This window comes from Lycium barbarum, chromosome 4, assembly GCF_019175385.1.
Source record: "Lycium barbarum isolate Lr01 chromosome 4, ASM1917538v2, whole genome shotgun sequence".
In the NCBI taxonomy this organism is placed as follows: domain Eukaryota; kingdom Viridiplantae; phylum Streptophyta; class Magnoliopsida; order Solanales; family Solanaceae; genus Lycium; species Lycium barbarum.
This window is the reverse complement of record NC_083340.1, coordinates 18,662,920-18,685,756: the sequence shown is the minus strand read 5'-3', so window position 1 is coordinate 18,685,756 and position 22,837 is coordinate 18,662,920. Positions and strand designations below refer to the sequence as shown.

At 33.7% G+C, this 22,837-nt stretch overlaps 1 protein-coding gene and 1 long non-coding RNA gene across 3 annotated transcripts; both read right to left on the bottom strand.

Moving 5' to 3' along the window:
• Nucleotides 1–4,489: 4,489 nt before the first annotated feature.
• LOC132638245 (uncharacterized) lies at nucleotides 4,490–5,464 on the bottom strand. The gene is made up of 2 exons (XR_009581639.1): nucleotides 5,333–5,464; nucleotides 4,490–4,739 (listed from the first exon to the last, which is right to left on the bottom strand). It is a non-coding gene; the product is annotated as an uncharacterized LOC132638245 (long non-coding RNA).
• A 9,385-nt stretch (nucleotides 5,465–14,849) lies between these two features.
• LOC132635467 (ABC transporter E family member 2) lies at nucleotides 14,850–21,739 on the bottom strand. Of its 2 annotated transcripts, XM_060351873.1 has the most exons (13): nucleotides 21,585–21,739; nucleotides 21,368–21,497; nucleotides 18,745–18,830; nucleotides 18,561–18,658; nucleotides 18,356–18,473; nucleotides 18,185–18,274; nucleotides 17,631–17,935; nucleotides 17,350–17,545; nucleotides 17,094–17,279; nucleotides 16,724–16,996; nucleotides 15,629–15,874; nucleotides 15,266–15,395; nucleotides 14,850–15,191 (listed from the first exon to the last, which is right to left on the bottom strand). In XM_060351873.1, the coding sequence occupies exons 2-12, from the start codon at nucleotides 21,468–21,470 to the stop codon at nucleotides 15,276–15,278; spliced, it is 1,821 nt and encodes a 606-aa protein (XP_060207856.1). In that variant the 5' UTR covers nucleotides 21,471–21,497; nucleotides 21,585–21,739; the 3' UTR covers nucleotides 14,850–15,191; nucleotides 15,266–15,275. The 2 variants fall into 2 exon arrangements, with proteins under 2 accessions (XP_060207856.1, XP_060207855.1); XM_060351872.1 differs by having other exon boundaries at nucleotides 14,850–15,395.
• Nucleotides 21,740–22,837: the final 1,098 nt, after the last annotated feature.

The following is a 22,837-nucleotide window of genomic DNA, read 5'->3' as shown; positions in this document are numbered from 1 at the left end:
GAACTAGTTATAGCTCTTTGGTTTTCATCACTTATTATCATAGAGTAAGCTTGGTTCACAGTCGGAAGAGAATTTTGAAACAAGATGTGACTCCTTGCTTGAGAATATGACTTATTCAGGCCTATGAGAAACTGATAGAGTTTTTGTCTTTGCACATATTGAACAAACTCTTTTGACTTGTCACAGTTACACCCTGGTATAGGTACCATAGACTCAAACTCATTCCATAATTCTTTCAATTTAGAATAATAAGCAGGCACAGACTGAGTTCCTTGAACTGCAGCAGCAATTTCCTGATGTATGTTAAATGACCTTGAGTCATCTATTTTTTCGAATCTCTCTTTCAAATCATCCCACAAAGCTTGTGAATCAGTAGCATATATAATACCACCTATTTGATTAATATCTACAACATTCATAAGCCAGGACAGTACTATAACATTCACACGTTCCCACTGATCCCACAAACTTTCAGGATAGTTTTCCTTCTTACATTTTCCATTAACGAACCCTATCTTATTTCTTCCTAACAATGCAAGTTTCATATATTTACTCCATTTTGTGTAATTTTCACTACATTTCAATTGAAACGAAATTATAGTTGTTCCACTTACATCGGGTCATTGAAATTAACCGTGACTCCGAATCAAAATCTCAAAGTTGAATACCCAATACAATGTAATGTCCTATGTATAGGTAATTACCTAACATACTTAACTAACTAATCCACATTACAGAAATGACTAAACTACCCTTTTAGCTTATTTACAATACTCTTCAATAATTTCATAAATCCCCTTCAAGTTTGATTTCGTAACAATAATTTTCCTTGTGTATTACGCTACATTCTTTAGCAACTATTTTAACTTGATTATTATTAATAAAAGTTGTGTTTGAAAAATTTATCCTTTTAATTTTTTTTCTTTGGTTTAATTAATTTTTATGTACTCATTAGTCAAATCGCAATTTTTTTTAGTCAATCACAATTTTTATAAACAAAAACTTAGTTAAATCATACTATGGGTGGTGAAATTGCCGTGGCGGAACCGTAAGTGCTCTTGCACGGAGAGCACATGCTAAACATAGCTACCAAACCATATGTTTTACGAGGAGTTAAAATTAATTATAGAGCCATTGGAGAATTCCTATGCAATGTTTATGTATTGAGACATGATCAACTTAGTTAGTAACAAGCAAAATAATAGGAAAAATTTGAGCGGAGCTAAGAAACATTTTTTTTCTTTTTGGTGAATAACTAATAACAGGAAATGGAAGGGTAACGTAAAGAAAATGCTACTTATGCTTTTATTCTACCTCTATAATTTCTAGACTTACGTATTATCATTATCACAAGGTAAGTGATATTTGGCACAAATATCATGTTTTGTGTCATTTTATAGCTTACTCTTATATGACTTTTATCGCTTAATTCATGATGCAATCGTCGTATTTGAACTTATGTCGTTGTATTTCATGTGTATAGGTACGATGACGACAAACGATGGAAATTGTGCTCAAAATGATTGGGTTTCGTAGCATATGACGATTAGATGAGGTGACGAGTCGAAGACCACAAAGGATGAACTAAAAGGAGATTAATTCGACTGAAGAACCTCGCTTTTCTTCCGCATCGCGGAAGCATCGCGAGAAGCCTCAGAACATCAGGCCATCCAGTCGCATCGCGTGAAGAAAGCGGATAAACCAACTCATCATCACCATTGCGCGATCCTTCCGCGATGCGGAAGGAAAGCGGGGTTCTATGGAAGTTGTCCCGATTCGACTAGGATTTGGATTCCTTATTTGTTATTTTTACCCTAGCCTATATATAGAAGTTTTAATAGCTGAGAACGGTGTGCTGGGATTATTCAAGGATTTGTAAGCCACCGTTCTATTTTTTTTCTCTCTAGGTTATTTTAGTTTTCATCTTTTTTTCAACCCTAGTTTATTCATGGCTTCTTTTGTCTATGATCGAATCATGAGTAGCTAAACTTCTTAATTCTAGGGTTGTGGCGAAAGACTTGAAAGTTGATTTGATGACAATTATTATCTATTGATTTTCCATATTTTGGGTTGCTTATTTATTCTTGGTTGTAATTGTTTGATTATCTGGCCAATAGTTAGACACTATCTGTGGTGCGTGAATTGAACTTGAGAAAGAGAATTCACGTACGTAATAAGAATAAATAGAGTTTGTTCGATTTAATCGTTTCGCTACTGAGGATAGAGATATACCCTTTAGCCCTACTTAGTTGAATACGGAGAAATAAACGCGTTCTTGTTACCTCTGATGACCATAGAGATATAGGCGTTATAGTAACATCTATAGGCTTGTGAGTAGTTCGAGAGAATATCATAAAGCATAATTAACCCGTCAACTAGTAACCCAGGAAATAAAATAGGTGGAATTGTCTGAAGATTAACTGCAGTGTCGAAAGCCATAACCCTAGATCTTTCTCTCATCTGATAATCCTTACAATCTTTGTCAAGATAGTCCCAATCACAAAAACACCCATCACAAATTGTTTACTTTTCAGTTTTAGTTTAGCACAACAAACATCTTGATTTTCACTTTCTTGAATAGGTTCTTTCAAATTTGAATTAGCTTAACAGTAGAATCTAAGTCTCTGTGGGATCGATATCTGGACTTAACAGTCTATATTACTTGTACGATCACGTATACTTGCGTGTGCGTTTGGGAGCAACAGTAAGAATAATAAATTAACGGTAATTTTACAAAATGAATTAAACAAAATAATATATCGCAAAAGAAAAAATTGTCAAATCACAATTTTTTATATTAATAATAATCAAGTTAAAATATTTGTTAAAAAATTAAAATAGAACTGTAAGTGTAATGTTATAAATCACAAGGGAAGTTAGTGTTACGAAATTATAACTTTAGTTTTCTAGTTATAATGACTTTGTGGATAAAATGGTCTAACTTAAATGACTTTATTTGATATAAAATAGACATAAGTGACTTTAGCAAGTAATTTGGTATACTTGAATGACCATATATGAAATTTGCCCATCTAAAGACTATAATCAGAACCTTTGTACTCTCTCTGTTTCAATTTATGTGAACTCATTTGACTGGGCACGACATTTAAGAAAGAGTGAAGACTTTTGAAACTTGTGGTTCAAAATAAGTCTTAAATATTTGTGTGGCTGTAAATTATTTCATAAAGTGAATTTGTTCCCAAATTAAAAAAGATGTCATTCATTTTGGCACGGACTAAAAAGGAAATATGTTCACATAAATTGAGATAAAGGGAGTATATTGTATAGAGAATTGAACTCTATAATTTATGCTAGTCTCTTAAATGTCAAATCAGTGCAATGATATTCATAAAGCAATCACTAAAAACTTTCCCTTAATTAGTAATTACTTTATATATGTGATATGTGATTAGGATCCACAAGTTTTTATTGTATTGTATCTGTAAGATAGACAATGCGCGTGTCGTCACTTAATTTGGTGATAATATGAAAATTCTCCATATTCTCGATGTACGTAACATTTAAGAGAATCTCAGAAAAAAAAAAGGAAAAAATTAAGAGAAGATTTGTATATCTGTAGAAAAAAATCAATTCTGATTGATGATTTAAATCATTTAACCGTTATAAGTGGCATTGATTGGTGTAAATCCCCTGTGGGTAAGTTTTTACCATTGATTTGTTGGCTTGTTCTGCTTACCAAAGGTACAACAACGTGGATGGAGACTAGAGATTGGGTAAATATCCATAGCCGGTGTTTAATCTTTTCTTTTAATTGGTTAAACCTAGCTAACGGCGATATCCACTAATTAGATTTAATGCACCTTGTGTATTTTATATTTATTATGCACTTTTGTGTATACAATCACCACCAGTAGGAAGAGAAGAGTAATAGCCAAATCCACTAGTAGTATTGTCTACTTTGAATCTAGATCTATACGGTTTTAAAATGTGACATTACGATCTGAGACTTATTTTCTTATATACCAAATATTTATCCCGTATTTTATCGATATAGAATTTATTTAGGATGTCCCAGTGCATCTTATGTTTAAAGTCGTCGCTAGTTGGAAAAGAATGAGTTAACCTTGTATGTAGGCTCGGTACCTTTTAGTCCAAATTTAGGAATCATAAACAATATGGAGTAACAAAAGAAGCAAATTAAACAAGAATGAAGCCATATGAAGTAAATCGTGGTTAGCAAAGCATATCTTTTTCTTAAAAAATTCATGGTTCAGATTTGACTTTTTTCTCTTTGATGATGTGTCTTTTTCCTATTGGTTGTATTTTCCATGTCAATGACAGGTGAGCCTCACGCATTTTATCACCTTTCTTCAAGTTGTTATGTGTGTTCAATATACACTTTTCTTGACGACTTAAGTTATTAAATAAGTCGAACCTTTAGTCTAAGTGTCTAAATGAAATTAAAAATTCGGATAACTTTCAGAAACCATATATGATTCGGCCAAAAAAAATTGCGTATGCTAAATAGTAAGATAAATTGTTTCGATATATTTGTATGAGGGTAAAACCTCATTAAACTTTAAATTTCAATAATACATTTGTAACATTGTACTAGTTGTCTTGGGTTACAAAAGATTCATCAGCTGGACTAGGAGGGAAGAAAGCAGTGCATTTTTGGCAGATGCAAGTATTAGCTTGACAAAGTTTTGTCCCATCTTCCCCACAATTAACCTTGCAATCTGCTGGAGTCTGGCAAGGATATGTGGATCCTGCATTACCTGTTTCCCAAAATTCATAATTCATTAATTAAAAGGGAATATGCATACTCCTATATATATATTAACACAAACAATTGAAGCAGGTAATTTCAAAAGTCTTCATTTTTTTCATTAAACTTTGTCTGAAGTACTCAAACTACGACAGATAAAGTAAAACAGAATGGAGAATTTTTGGAATAATGTAGGAAGTAGGAACCAAAGGGAATATTCATGTTCATCAATATAATGAAAAGGAGAAATTGATGCCAAATAAGTATTAATTTGTACATACCATAACTTGAATTGACTCGTTCAGTTTTGCTTTGTTTGACATTTTCTTATTAATCTGTTTCAATAAAAGAATGACACATTTTATAGGCACAAAACTATTAGGACAAGTTTAAGACCATGCGTTCCAATAGTTTTATAACAACACAAATAATTGAAGACCATTATTTCAAAAATCTTCATTTTTTTCTATTAAACTATGTGTGAACTCAAATACGACAGATAAAGTAAAATAGAATGGAGTAAATTTTTTGGAATAACATAGGAATTGAAGTAGGAAACTAGAGGGACCATTTACTTAAAAAAAAAAAAAATCTTGAACTAACCTTTGCAAATGAGCAACAAGGTGAACAACAAGATCACTTTGAAGGAAAGAGAATTCATCTTCTTTAGATAATAATACTTTAGTGACTATATGATAATTTTTCCTATGTGAAAACCATCTTCACAACAATTGTATTTATAGAGAAGTTAAAGCAAAAGATATTAAATGTAAATTCCATTGGAAAAGATTTTATAAAATCCATCACTATGGGCCATTTTGCTGTAAATGGTAGGTTGTTACATAGTATAATCTTGTGGGAAGATTTTCATTATCCTAAGAAGTCAAAAGAATAGATTATGTGACTCCTGCTTCTTTTCTTTAATTATGTTTAATCTGGTGGGAAAATTTTCATTATTCTAAGAAGTCAAAAAGAATAGATTATGTGACTCCTGCTTCTTTTATCTATTTACTTACTACTATATTTATTTAGTTACAATAATTTTTTCAGTTTTAAAAAATGGTTCTTGCTTAAGAAGCAAGGCTTTTTATCACTTTTATATATTTAAATCTATCAACATACATGTATATATGTATTTAGTTACTCCTCAAAATGTGAGTTCATGTTAAATCCATTTATTTTTCTCAGTTCTCGTTGAATTTAACAATCGGAATTCGTTAAAATATTTATCGAGACCAAAAGTGTTGACTTTTGCAAACTTAAGAATTAGAAATGCTTAGGAATATATTTAAAGGACCATTTTGAACTTACTCCAAACATAAGGGGTTATTTTCTCATTTTCATCTTCTCCAAAAATGAATATCACATAAATTAAGTATAAAATTTGAATAGTTAACATATGAGTTCCAATCCTTGAAATTCATGAAGTTGTACAAAAATGAGTTAGTGTCAAGCATTTTAAAACGTCCCAAAAATGGGAACGAACGAATGTTAGTATTAGTGAAATTGTATCTACCATTTAAAAAATCGTCAAAATAAAGAAAAAGAATATCAAATACATTTAAACAAAGGGGGGTACATGCTCCTCTCAAGTCTCAATAAACAACCAATAATACAAAGTCAAAAACCGGACATCCATCTTTTTTCTTTTTTCTCTTGTTTTTTTTTTTTTTGGTCAAAATAATATTGAAGAGAGAATTGCATATTTGGTACTCCCTCCGTCCAATATTACTTGTTCACTTTCTTTTTTACACGCCCTTTAAGAACTCATAAATAAAAGTGTATTTTTATTACATTAGTCTTATCTCTCTCTAATTAATTGCACTCTAATCAATATTGCTTACTTTAAAAAACAATTAATGTTAAGGGCAAAGTAGGAATAAGATAATTAATTCTATCTTGATTTTGTAAATAACCAAACATTTTGGGACGGATATTTATAATAATATGGACAACTAATATGGGACGGATGAAGTACTTAATTACATGGTTCCTACATTTGTTGTCCAAACTTTTTTGTAGTCCAAAAATTTGAGCCACCTAATTTTATTGAGTTTGTGCATTTTTTATCCTCTTCGTTTTTCTTTTTCTTTTGTCTAAACGTGTACGTGATGATCATTGATACTCAACTTTCTACAGAAATGCAATATGAAGCCTCCTCTTGATGTCATTAAGTTTTTGGGAAAAGAACAGATGCCTATTGCACCCAAAATAATTATCCGGTTTTGTACTCTTACTTTCATACCTCCAAAACTATTTATTTGGATGCCCCAAAAACAATGGTACCAATATGATATCTCTTATAAACTGTAATGGTATCACAAATGACTACTTTCACTTCTTCAAAAACACTTATCAACTCTCTATGAAACCTAAATGGTATATGTAATATATTGACAGGTCATCATAGAAGACCGTGTTCATTCATTCAAAAAACACACTTTCCTAAAAAAAAACCTCTATGTTATTATCATGTTATATACATATACTGAGATGATATCATGGAGGATTGCTTCAGTCCTTCAACGAGACACTCCTCAATCCTCCATTATACCCTGGTATGTACCATATACTGAGATGGTATCATGGAGGAAGGGTTCAGGCGATGATACTCGGGTAAATAGTTTTGGCCTAACTGGATAGAAACAAAATTAGTTTATGAGGGGACATGATCGGGTAAATATTTTGTGTTGTTTTCCCTAAATTTTTGGACAGTCCATTTTGTCAAAGATATTATGTTCTTTTATTTTAAAAAGGATAAATTAAAAGGGAACCTTTAAACAACGATAAAATTATCTTTATAAGATCTTATAGTCATGAGCTTGAGCCCGTTAAATTAATAAACCACTAATGCTTGCGTCAGAGCCCGGCACTTTTGTAACCCAAAAAAAAAAAATGAAACCAAACTAACCCATTAAAAAAAAAAAAACCAAACTAGGCTTCACGCACAGAATCTGTGCGTGAAAGGGCCAGAGTGTACATTTACACTTTGGTCCTTTCATGCACAGATTCTGTGCGTGAAACCCCTACCAAAAACCGACCCCAACCTTTATTCTTTGGAAATCAAACTCAAAATTAGGGTTTTTTTCGTACTTTGACCGAAGATTAGTCAAGTTTCAAAACACCATAATATAAATATTTTATATAGAACTTAATATTTTTTTAGTATACAATAATATCGGCTCATTACATCAAGTATACATATACATTTGGATCGTCGTTTTAGGGGTTGTAAAGTGCCCCGAAGTACGTTTGAAAACTTGTTATATTTAGGTTTAAGTGTCATAATTTATAGGATTTTGATTAATCTCTTTTGTTTTACTCCCAAAGCTATGAAAGTACTTTTTTGGTTCAAGAAAGATAAAAAAAAAAAAAAATACTCTGCTTTGTATTAGTTTTTTTTTCTTTTATGTCTATTTTATTTTGTTATTGTATTGTGTAATCCGCACCTTTTGAATGTGCAAAAATAAATATAATATTTAAAAATAATTCATCCAATACGAGAGAGGTTCATAATAATTGAAAAATATTTCATTCCATTAGCACCGAAATACATCATTAAATTACAATAGACTTAAAAAAAAAATCAAGTTCTAGACACTCTTCTACTTCCAGATGTGCTGCCACCACGGGAGTTTTGCCCACATGAACGCTTATCATGCCCAAATTGCTTACATGTCGAGCACTTGCGAGAGTAAGTCTTTTCGCTAACATCCATTTGATTGTGATGACGGATTAGCTTGTTTTTTCCCAATTTACGGATATGGTTCTCGTTCGCAATCATAGAAAACGATGCGGTTGGCCAATAAGCTTGATCACTAAGGGGACGGAAGTGGCCGGAATATGCTTTAAGGTATTTTACGACCTTATATTCCTCCGCCACATAATCAATTACATTTCTGGCCATTCTCTCAAAGCATTTGACTGCATGAGCATATCGGCCATATACAAGCGACCCATATATCGATATCACATTCCGGCAGTGAGTAAAACCATCAATACTTGGTTTGAATGCCCAAAAGACGAAGTCGAAAATTCTACCCTCTAAAAGCCGCCACTATACAACAGTGACAGGATTAGCATGTTTTAGAGCCGCCATATACCCCGGCAACGCCTGAAAAGAGGATTCCCAAGTTCCAAATATCATCTCAAAAGCACGTCTACGCCCGAGAAATCCCTTTCTCTTGCTTATGATTTTACCATATTTTGAGTGGACCATGCTAATACAAGTTTCGATAGGCATCCTGCATAAGTTTAAACAAACAACATTTCGCAATGATATTTTAATTGCTATAAGATATATAATGTAAACTGTCAGAAAAGTTACCTTGGAATTTCCTCAATGTGTTTAAGTAACACATGAGCAATCATGTTTATAACTAAATTAAAATGATCTGCTCGACTTTGTCCCATATCACAACTGTGCTTTGGATGGAATTTTGTGATTTCCCACAGACCATCAGGCTTAACAATTCCCCGAAGCAACCACCGACAGCCTTGAGTATGTCACTTACAAATCAGCCTCCATACCGATTTGTTTGAGTCATCAACCTTAAACACCCTCATATCCTTTATACAATACATTCTGATAGCACGTTGCAACATCTTTTTTTATGTGAATTGCATTCCCTTTGCAAGGACGCATTCATCAGTCATGGGATTTTTTGGTTTAATCCACGTTTTTTGGCGACTTTGATCATCATCTCTTGTGAAGACAAATGCATCCTCACGACCTTGGAGACCGTCAAGATATCGAACATAGTCAGAATGCCACTGCATTGGGTTGTCAAGAATTGGGTTTTCCGCCATCGGAGGTGGTACGTGGTGGTGAGTTGGTTCTGGTTGCTTCTGGGGACTAAAATGCGTATCTTCTTCATCCCCTTCACTATCTTCATCATCGGTTACCTCTGCATTATTAGCTGGTTCATTGCCATCACTCTCTGATGTATCCACATAACTTGGACAATCAGCGCCATCTAATAAAGGCCTCCTCCTACACGATAAAAAGCATATGTTATATATATATATATATATATATATATATTAATTATTTAACATCAAGGTGATGAACCTACACATATTGATATTGAGCATGGTGTGGAGAATGATCAACCCCACCAAACTGAGAGGACTGCCTTTTATCCACAGTTGGTACCACTGGCGAGTTTTGATAATAATCAACTGCACCGAACTGAGAATTATTATAATAATCAGCTCCACTGAACTGAGAATTATTATAATAATCAACTCCACTGAACTGAGAGTTTTGTTAATAATGAGTTGCTCCACTACATTGAGATGATTGCCCAATATTACTCGTATCAGGTCTATAACCCCTACAAAGATTTAAAAATCGTTATTTACCAATACATATAATAAACACGTGCTACTGCACAAAATAATAATATAAGAATGCATATTTACCAAGTTTGATTTACTTGTTGGGTAAGATTTTCCAGCGGCACCTGGCCACTCAAAATACCCCCGTAAGAACTAAAATCTCCATACGTGTTAGCTTGACTGGGCAGTTCTTGCGGGACCTCTCGGGGTATCTTTTCAACATATATCTCAAGAACATTAACGACGACTAAATGTTTTAATTCTTCTGGTGCATTCAAATAATCCCTCAAAGAATCATCATCATTGATATAATGCCTACCATAAAGCACTATAACATTGGAAATTGATTGTGGATATCTGCCTGTTATAGAGATTTCATACTCATCTGTACTAACCTTCATTTTTTCATATATGTAAGTGGCTAGTGCTTCATACGACATTTCAAGTGGACATTTAACGTGAACGTTTGGTCTTTTATTGTAACGAACTGTACTATTGTCATCAAGGATAATATCATCCCAATGTATTGAAACCTTAACTGGTGGAATATCTTGAGTTATTTTTTGTAGGAACTTTGATTTTTTTTTTTTTGAATGACTTCAGAGACTTAAACTTATGAAATGGATTAGTTTTTACCTCATCCAACATTCTTCTTAAATAGATTCATATTGACCCCTATTGCGCATTGAAATATTGCGTAATATGAATGAAATTCAAATAAACGGTCAAAAAATGCAGCATTGTATTGTCAAATCGGTCCTTTACGTGTCATTAAAAAGCTGAAATCGGCATGCATGATGTGTTGTCAAATCATGTTCTATTGCGTATTGAAACATTGCGTAATATGAATTAAATTCAAATAAACGGTCAAAAAATGCAGCATTGTATTGTCAAATCGGTCTTTTACGTGTTATAAAAAAGCTGAAATCGGCGTGCATGATGTGTTGTCAAATCATGTTCTATTGCGCATTGAAACATTGCGTAATATGAATTAAATTCAAATAAACGGTCAAAAAATGTAGCATTGTATTGTCAAATCGGTCCTTTACGCGTCATAAAAAAGCTGAAATCGGCGTGCATGATGTGTTGTCAAATCATGTTCTATTGCGCATTGAAACATTGCGTAATATGAATTAAATTCAAATAAACGGTCAAAAAATGCAGCATTGTATTGTCAAATCTGTCCTTTACGTGTCATAAAAAAGCTGAAATTGGCATGCATGATGTGTTGTCAAATCATGTTCTATTGCGCATTGAAACATTGCGTAATATGAATTAAATTCAAATAAACGGTCAAAAAATGCAGTACTATATATAACATGATTGATAAACAACTAGTATTCACTTTAAAACGAGTTATCATGACATTCTACACCCAATTTGGTAATCTTGATTCTATTACAAGTTTTACCCCAGCAAACATATTTGAAGCAATGGGTAGGACATGAGAACTAGATGATGATGATTGTCACTACTCAAATAACCCTAACAAAACATTCAGTCAAGAATACAATAAAACAATGAGAGTGGAGTGAAATTGGCGTGTTAGGGAGGTTGAAGCACTGGAGCAAAAGTTAGCTTCAGTAGGGCTTAAACGCCCAAAAAAACATGCTATGTCAATGCCTCGCGGAACTCCACAAGAGTTTAATTTTGCTCTTAATCGTTTTTGCGAAGAGAACAATCGTATGTAAATATGTTACCATAGGGTAGACTATGGTATACATAGTAGCACAAGATTTAGATCCAAGTGTGATTCGGACTGTGAAATGTCCGATGAAGATTAATATTTTTTCTTATAATAAGGTAAGTAGGTAGAGTCATAAAGACCCCCCCCCCCCCCCGAGGGTACTTGGGGGTTTGCAACTATATAAGTAGCTCTTTGTTTTGTTATTAGACTACAACGTATTCAATGTCGAGTAGTAGAAACTCAGCTTGGTCTTTACTCTTTCCAAAAGAACCAAATAGCAGTGATGATGAGAGTTCAAATCATAGCAGTTTTTCGAGTGATACCAGTGATTTCAAACTAGACGAGATAAATCCTCACCTTCTTATAGAGTGTAATGATGATTTCTGCAGTGTGAAATATTCAGATCCACGAGAATATTATTGCGGTTTACGCCGAGAATGATCACATCGGATTGCCGAATCAGAACGTCTTGTTCGTGACTTGGAAAATCTCAACGCTCCAATCCCAACAAGGTACTCAATAACCATGCCTCGAGTAGGTCCAGCAACTTGCTAGCTTGCCGTACAAAGGATTAGAAAAGAAAACAACAGAATGCTAGCAAGACGTTGTATATTTTACATGCTAAAGTTGGCCGAAGAATAAGCATCATCAACCGGTAGAGTATTAACATCTCCTGAAAAAATATGTGTGTTAAGAGACCGCCAATATCGTTCTGAGGACGATATTGAGGACTTCTATTCTGATGACGATTAGAGTCTATTTAGGCTCACTGTCTTAGATTATGGGTCACTTAAGTTTCGGACTAAGGCTGTTAATTTATATTTTTATTTTATGATGAAGTCATAAATTTGAATTAGTTTGGCATGCTTTTAATTCTTCAAAGTTTATTGTTAAAGTCTATTATTAATTGACAATTTAACAAAGAAACACAAATAAATTAGTACATAGAGGGTGCGATTACATTATAGGGGAAAAGGTACGACTAGTAAAAAACATAATCCATAGAAATATTAAACTTAATAAACAAAATACATATAAATAATGAACAACAACAAGATAGCACAAATAATCTTCCACAATTTAAGTTTTTCTTTCAAAGCTATTTTCTCGTGTTGAGCCTCTCTAAGTTTAGCCTTCAGCAAAATTCATTTTTTTTTCGGAATCGGTGAGCAAGACCTCCAAAAGTTCAATTTTTTCTTCAGCTTCCACAAGCTTAAATTGCGAGTCCAACTTAATTATAAGCGAATTTTCCAAAATATAAAGAAAAATGTGGTTTAGATAATCAATCTTTGTGTATATTCATGGTAGATATAAAAATAAAATATAATAAAACAATAAATTCTCACCTTGTTGGAGGCAAAAAGCACTTAGAGGTTGAGGGGCAAAAGATGGATTTTCAGAGATGAAAACCCATTTTTGGGAAAAGGACACTGTGTGTCCACTCAGTCAAATTAATCCCACATTAATCACTATTTGGGCTTAATCCCACTAGGTGTCCGTTCGGCCCAAATTAATGTCAAAAAATGGCCGGTCGGCCCAAAATAATGCCAAGGCTGGCCGGCCCAACAGCCCAGGTGCTTAAAAAAAAGACTTTTTGTGGCGACTCCGGCCCAACAGCCCAGATGCTTAAAAAAAAGACTTTTTGTGGCGACTAAGTCGCCACAAAAACGTCGCCACTAAAGGGCTTCTACAGCATATATACATATGTTGGAATTATATATATACATTATAAATAAGAATTATACGGTTTATATACATATGCTGGAATTAATCATACATTTATTATACACATATTATATAATAATGATATGATATTTATTTTTAACATATACAACAGTGATACATATTATATACCACAATGATATGGTTTCTATAATACATTTTTTATACGTATGGCACACTTTCTATACAAGATTGATACAGTTTATATACACATGCTGGAATTATATATACACTTTCTATACAAAAATGATACATATTATATACAAAAATGATACAATTTTCTATTCTATGCATGGCAGTTGCACTGTGCTGATACACATTATATACACAAATGATACATATTATATACAAAAATGATACATACCTTAGTGATTTATATTTTATACAGTTTCTATACATTACAGAAAGGTACTGATGCATATTTTATACATAAATGACACATATTATATATAAAAATCGTCTCAAACATTTTTCTGTTTGGGTTTTTATTTGAAATTGTCTTATTTAAATTTTGGCTAATGGATGAGATTTGTTTACATTTTGGGTTTGGGAAAAATTGGGCTAGAGGATTGGATTATTTATGGCCGAACGGCCATATATGTCCTTTTCCCAACATTTTTACTAGTAATTTGCCAGTTAAACACGGAGGAAAATAATAGTGATTTACCGGTCCTACTTTTTTTGGAGAAAAGGAGAAGAGGGAAAAATGTAATAACATCTTCATAATGAGGAGGTCATCTACTCATTTCTAAATTATTTCTCGTTTAAATAGAAAATTACAAGAAGACTCGTAAGAATAGGCTCCGGATGCTATAAAAATATTCTTATCATTTAATTAAGATAATTTAAATCAAAATTGACGGATCTGTGAAAAATGTACATAAGTGCAGAATGAAGGATAATTGATATTGTGAATTGAATATCAATATTTATATTCATGAAGTTAGCCGTATAATAAATAACATCCTCCGACTCCGAGTTAGTCGTATCATAGATAATTAAGTTAGTTTTCACTTTGCACCTAAACCAAAATGAGACAAATATGTTTGAATTGGAAATTAAAAAGACTAGTATTTTTATTTTTTTTGAAAGAGATGGAGAAAAGAATTTCAAAGATCGATACTTCCTCATTGAATAATTCCCTACACTAGAAAACAAAGAGTGCATTCTTCAAGCACTGTTCTCCAGACTTACTATCAAAAAATATATTTTTCAATATTCAATTAAGAGAGTGACAAATAGTATCTAGAAAATATTAATAAAAATTATAGTCACTCTAAACAATCGAATAATGTTTTGATGAAGCTTTGCGTAATAAAAGCCTGTCATATCCACTAGTAACTTTTAGTGACACGAAATAAAGAGTAGAGATAGTTGTGAATACCCTTCGTCAATGCATTATATTCAAAGACATCAAGTGTCGCTCAATTTTCATCAACCCAATCAAATGCCTCATTCATATGCCAAGGATCAACATACAAAAAAAAAATCTGAGGCAAAACTCCTCACTCTGAGTCAAAATTGGTGAACAAAACTACATTATGAGTACATAATACCAGTAATAATTACTAAATCATATAAAAACCAACGATGAAACAAAAGGCATTCTGCTGATATCCAATCATCTGTTTGCTGAGAGGTCAACCTCTAATAATCATGTCAGGTGGCTATAGGATAAATAACCAGTGGCTGCCTGCGATCATCGATTAGCACCTACGGGAAGAGTGGAGCTTCTGTTAACATCAAGGTGCCAATAGAAAGATGTAAGCAAGGATCATGGATGCAACCTGTTCAGGCTTAATCATCCAAATAATAATAGGATCCAGCTGATTTCTGCTCCCTATCCTTGGTTGATTCCAGTTTGTTGATTCTTGGACGGAAGTTAGTTGGGTCCCTTCTAAATGTAATGTTCAGATGCTGCACACAATTTGGATAGCATATCAAATAAGAAGAAACGAACACAAATCCCATTAACAATCAGAGCAGAATATAAAGCTAGTGCAGCTGTCTAAACAGCATTTGTTTTACGTGAGAAAAATATGCGCTATAAGAAATATAAGTTTCATGCTGTGACAAATCTCAAGAGTATAAAAATGTTAGCAGGACAAGCTACAAAAGATAACATGCAAGATATATGGGAGAAGGCTTACTGATAAAAATAGGTTCATTCCGGTCAACAATGATTGAGGTGCATTTGCAACACAATCTATGGAAGGAATCCCCTCATATACAATGACTCTATCTGCCAGGTAAGTTGCCATTATAAAGTCATGCTCTACAACAAATGCAGTCTTCTTCGCGTGAAGAATGAATCTCTTGATGACTTTTGAAGCTACAATACGTTGCTCAGAATCAAGATAGGCACTTGGCTCATCGATCAGATATATATCAGCAGGCTGCACGGAGTTACATAAACAAGTTAGGTTACAATTTCTAAATACATCACCAGAGTAGGAGAAATGAGGGCAATAGTCTTCATATGCTGCCCTTGCAGACAAACTTTGCTATTCATCTACGCTTTCACTGCTAATAGTACCCCCTATAAATAAGCTTAGCTTTAGAGTTACGTGATAAAACACATCTTGTTCAACATTTTTTGAAGTGTGAAGTAAGAAACAATAGTACCCCCTATAAATAAGCTTAGCTTTAGAGTTACGTGAAAACACATCTTGTGCAACATTTTTTGAAGTGTGAAGTAAGAAACAAAGATTCTCAATAATAAAAACATGGTTTAGACTTATAATAAACAAAATGGAGGCAGAGGAGCAGCAACATGCAAACAGAAATTCTTGCTGGTTTTATCTAACTTGGCAAAACCGTCAATCCGACGCCCTAGACCAGGGAAGAAAAAACCTAGAAAATTTGTACGACCTTAAATAAACACATGGAGAGACCTTTTATAAGGTAGGGAAAGAGTATCCAGAAGGTACTGCAAAATACAGCAAATAACATCAACAAAGCTGTTACAGTTTCATCTCTAACACATCCAAAAATTCCAAATTAAGGTCTGATAGCCAACAGCAAATCCATTCCCGAAAAGTAGGACACAATAAACTAAAATATAAGGAGAAGGAAAGAAAGAAAGAAACACTATGAGAAAAAGAGACCAAGTATCTGCAATAGAGAGCCAAAAAATGAAAAAAGAAAGGCAGACTCTGTTTGATTGGACCAAGACATCTGACATCTACCGGATCAATGTACAAAACAACCAAATCAGCAGTTCTACAGAGTAGGAGAAAAATTACCTTTCCAAGGCACAGGGCTAAGGCAACTCTTTGCAACTCTCCACCAGAAAGATTAACAACTTCTTGGTCCATCAATTGCTCAATTTGGAGAGGCTTCATCACATCTGAACAAAACTGGGGGTGTTGATAAGAATCACGTATTTTTTGATGTAGCAAATGCCTCACGGTGGATTGAAATTTTGGACTAATTTTCTGGGGCTTGTATGAAACATTGAACTCTGGTATCTCGACACCAGATCCTCCTTCCACCTCATCAGGCTTTAATAGACCAGCCTGCAGTATTCAGAACCACAAGTGGAAGTCTTTATAACGCAGAAGACTGGAAACAGAAGCCATTTCAGACATGATATGTTTGTAAAGCAAAACGTACCAGCATGCGAATGAAGGTCGTCTTCCCAGTTCCATTCTCACCAAGCATCACAACAATCTGTGAATCAGTAAATTCACCCTCAGCAACCTTAAGCTTGAAATTACCCTGAGTCTTGGTCATGGTTGGATATCTGTAACGTGCATATGATTCAATTTCCTCAGCAGCCTCTTGTGGGGTCTCAGCAACCTACAGAAAAATGCTAACGTTCAGAAAAAATTTCCATGACATGTCGGTGACACAAGAATCTGAATTTTACCTTAAAAGTAAGGGACTCATCACGAAAACGTAGATTTTCTGTAGGCACAAATCCAGCCAAAAATATATTAATTCCTTCCCTGACTGAGAAGGGTAGGGTCACAACACCATATGCACCAGGCTTCCCATATAAGCAGCAAATGAAATCCGACAAATAATCAAGCACACTAAGATCATGCTCCACAACGATGACATAGCTGAAACATAGAAGAATAATTCAGTATGTGGACCAATAAATTGAATCCCTCATTGTTGAAAAGTCAGAATAGAATGAATTAGAACCTATTTGGTCGAAGCAAGGATCTGACAACTTGGGCAGCTTTAAGCCTCTGCTTCACATCAAGGTAACTCGAAGGCTCATCAAACATGTATATCTCTGCATTTTGTATTGCAACAACAGCAATAGCAAACCTCTGAAGCTCTCCACCAGATAGATCACCTACATTACGATCCAAAACCTGATTCAACTCAAGATCAACACAGAGTTTTTCCTTCACGTCTCTCTCATCTTTTTGGTCAAGCACTTGTCCCACATTTCCTTGAACTGCCTTTGGAATATGGTCGACATACTGAGGCTTGATAATTGCCTGTTTGAAAAAAGTTCAATTACAAGTGAATAAAATATTATATGGTCAAGAGTTAAGGTGCTTGGACGCAACAATTAAAAAGCTAAAGAAAAAAGACATCTTGATATAGAATGGTGTGATGGTTCTTAAAAGGTTGTTCAACAATTCTTTGAATGATGCATATCCAAAGATGAGTGATACTCACCAAAAACACCAACTAAAAAGAGCTAGGGGCAATTAGGATAGCTGAAACACTGAATCAGAAGTCACCTTTAAGTTATCTTCCAGAATGCGAGTGAAGTAGTTCTGCAATTCGGATCCTCGAAAGTGAGTCAAGATCTCTTGCCAATCAGGAGGGTTCTGCACAGAAAGATTAAAGAAAGCATAAGCAAGCTGTATGGCCATGAATTGACTAGTGATGAAGATGCAAAAGAGTATTACAGTGAAGCGTCCCAAGTTTGGCTTCAATTTTCCAGCCAAAACTTTAAGGGCAGTTGACTTTCCAATACCATTTGTCCCAACCAGACCAAGAACCTGTCCTGGCCTAGGGACAGGTAACCTGCAAGAATTTTTTCAAGAATGAACGTTATAACAGCAGCATTTGATCAGCAAAAGACTTCTCAGGAGAGCAGAAACTTAAACAGACCTGTGCAATTTGAAAGTGTTGGGACCATAACGATGGGTTGTATCCTTGTCTAAATCTTTTGGCAGATTGATGATCTGTATTGCTTCAAATGGGCATTTCTGTATTAACGAATAAAGTATCAGTCAGCAGGCACAATGACCGATCTGAAGCAAAAAATTTCCCCGCAGTTGTAATATATACAAACCTTTACACAAATACCACATCCAATACACAGCTCCTCTGAGATGAAAGCAATCTTCGAGGCTGAAGTGACCTCAATACATAACTTACCTGCAAAAACAAAGCTTAATTAATTGATTGAAGAAGACAATCTAAATGATGCCATATAATAAAAATGAACAAGCATATTTACCCGCTATACAAAATGAATACTACACTCTATTATACATATTCCATACATTGATGATTTGATTTGACAGTCAACCAACTACACCTCGATCCCAACGATTAAAAAAACAACTACACCTCGGGCCCAAATAGGGGTCGGCTATATGAGTCCTCCAGAACCATTCCACTCCATTTGGACCCATTTCATTCAAATTCTAGATAATTTTCCTTTTACGGCACATTATGGCCTCTCTAAACCAGAAGTTTTCTTAATCTCAAGACTTACCCCTAAACTGACCTACAAGTATCGAAACCCAACTGAAAAGAACCCTCATGTAAATATACATGCAAGAACAACTAAACCTTGATCCTAATAAGGTGGTATAATCTAAAAGGATCAATGCTTCTTCTGTTCTATTCTTAGACAGTCCACATTGATTCAGAGCGCCTCGCCCCCTTTTAATACTTAAATTATCATACATTTGTCCAACTGGACAAAAAGCTGTAATTCTTCTTTTTTGGTAAAGAAAGAGCTATAATTCTTTTAATCAATCAAGTTTTGTTACATTTGTTGTAAATTTAACAGAATGGACTTCCCGGTTACTCTAGAAATCTAACATGATTTTCAAACACTAGACAGACCCTTATAACTTGATAAAAGTAGTGCTACTAGAGGACCGTATACCTAAGAGACAACTCTAGAAACGTAAGTCTGGAAATGTAAAAGCGGACATTTCACCAGGTACCTTGGTAGATGTGCATCCAAGAATACAACATCCTAACAACGGTATAAAAAAGCTGCTGCCCCAAGGCTGGCCCTCAATCATACTATGCCACAAGGGATTACATTGAATGATTACAATCTCATTTATCACAAAACCTCATACCCCATTCCCCCACCACCAAAAAAAAAAAGATGAAAGAAAGAAAGAATGAATTAAGGGAAGAAATGAAGAAACCTAGTAGTCTAATTTTTCTCTGTGTTTCAGTATAAAGAATAGATGGTCAAGAGTAGATTCCTTTTGAATTTGCCCATGTACCCATGTCCCATGGTTGATCTGCATTCTGGTGCAGACCTATATAGACCTCATATGCCAAAACTCTTACTTCTCTTTTTTTCCTGAGATCTAATAGTTATGCTACTGCACATCAGAGGATACAACCCTTGGTTAAAACCCCCTTTTATCCTCTTCCTGGCAATCAACAAGAAGACTCCGTCCATAGCTTGCCTTGCCAAAACAGAAACCCCATTTATACTTCTCGAATATCCGTTCCCAATGAGAGAAGAATATCCATTCCACCAAGTCTTTGCAGCCGTGTTCTACTTTCCCCAGGAACGACTCCAACATAACCTCAAAGTGACAGAGGAAGCTTTTCAGCGCCCTTGTTTTTTTTTTTTTAAATGGTGTATTGGTATTCAGTGACAATTGTAATCCATGCTTATCTCCACAGAAAACTAAATGACAGGACACCTACTTTCTATTCATTTATAAATATAATAGCTTTGGGCAAATTTCAAGAGTAAATGTCAAATATAATCCCAACAGCCCTCAGAACTTCACTAAGTGTATTTAAAGAACGGTCCGCACCATTAGTCTGATTCCATTATAAAACATAAAGCTAAAATCTGTAATCCAAACGACATTATAAGACTTAACAAATCAGAACTACAAGTAAAAAACGTCATCAACTCCAAGACAAAAACCTTTTTTTATACCCAATAGCTCATATCAATAACATACTCCACAATCACTTACGCAAAGTGTAATAAATAAATCCCTCTTCTTCAGTAACCAACAACGGATAGTAAATAATATCATCACTAATCGTGCAAAGCTCAAAACTTTGAAGCGGTACACAACAAAAATATACACACTTAATCATAGAAAATAATCTCCCTAATTGGTTTACCCACAAAAATCCCAATAGACATACATGATTCTACTTTAACCTATAAATTCATAACAAAACAAAGTCCTGTTATCCATAACCCAAAACACACAAAAAAGCACACAACTTTTCCAAAATAAACAATCAAAATTGAAAAGTTTCACAACAAATCCTAGCCTAACAATTAAGTAATTACACAATCATAGCAATCAAAAACAAAAAATTGGTTTAAGATATTGAATAGTATACACAGCCCAAAATACACAAAAAAGCACACAACTTTTAGCAACAAAAAAATAACCAATCAAAATTGAAAAGCTCCACAACAAATCTTAGCTTAACAATAAAGCAATTACACAATCCAAGCAATAAAATCCAACCATTGGCATAAGAAACCCAATGGTATATTACCAGTTTTAACATAGATGATACAACTTTAACCTATAAATTGATAACAAAACAAAACAAAACCATATTATCCATAGCCCAAAATACACAACTTTTAGCAAGAAAAACAACCAAATCAAAATTAAAAAAGTTGCACTAAGTAATTAAATAGACAAGCATAGCAATAAAAATGAAGAATTTACCAGTTTTAACAACAGGGCAGCTCTTCTTGCATTCTTGGCGGCACTTTTTGGGCTTACACTTATCGGCGCTAACAATAGCGATACGGGTCAACCGATCCGACATGCTTGTCTCTCTTCACCGATCCGAACCCTAATTTCAATCCAAAAACAAACAAACAAAATATTTAATTCCAGGGAAAAAAGAAATTGCAGATTTGTTAGAGAGAGAAAGGAATACCCTAAGAGAGAGAGAGGAGTGTGGGTGGCACGGCTGTTATGTTATACAAGCAGCGCTGTAGAGAAACAATGTTATTTTTGACACTTCAGCCCTAGTAATCAGACACAATATTAACAATTTCCAAGTTTCACTAATTATTTTGGGTTGTTTAAAGGGGGGAAATACATATATTCCTTAAATAGAATCAACCCGACCAAACAAACCGACTTGTATTTGATTTGGGTTTTATAATATTTACTTGGAACATAATATTTAGAGGATTATTAGTTTACTATAGACAACTTATTTTTGTTTATTAAATCCTTAAGTTTAATGTGTATGACCACTTTTGTAGCAAGTGTTTTATAAATACTTTAATTTCTTTGTTTTTTTTTATTTTCCCAAATGATTATTTATTGGGTTTAAAATTAATCTTGATATATATTATAGAATATTTACTTGAAACATAATGTTTAATAGGATTATTAGTTTATTATAGAGAACTTATTTTTGTTTATTAAATCCTTGAGTTTAATATGCATGACCACCTTTGTAGCAATTGTTGTTTAAATACTTTAATTTCTTTGTTTTTTAATTTTCCCAAATAATTAATTATTGAGTTTAAGGAAGATTGAAATCCAAACATTACTTTATATTTGAATCAACCCGACTTAGTGAACCGACATATTTTTTATTTGGCTCTACTTTGATATTGAAGAGAATTAAATCAACATAAATATATTTATTTTATAGATCACTTCAAAAAATTATATTTGTACCAGTAATTCTTAAAAGCGAATGAAACACAGTAATTCTTAAAAGTGAATAAAACATAACATTTTATCAGTTTTATATATATTGAGTTTTATGTCTAAAGTGAAGGAAATTTGGATTTGATACTTTTCAGCCAAAGGTTGGATGTGTAAGGGAGAAAAGACCCAAAAAAAAAAAAAATTAAAGGTAAAAAACAAAAGTAGAAAAAAATACATGTGATGTTATACAGATGTCAGACACTTGAAAAAGAAATATTAATTCCGCTTCAAACAAAAATAGAAAGATTGAGATGTCGACCTAACCTTACTTTTCCGAACAAAATTTGAAAATAACTTACTTATTTTCCAAAATTTTAAATGAACTACTTGGTTGCCAAGCAAAATGCCATTATTGACGAATTGCAAAAATTCTAGGGGCCAAAGCATTAGAGACGTTCGTCATAGGCTACATTGTTTGAACTATTCCCCTTAAATAAGAAGAAAGCTATTTGATTTATTAGT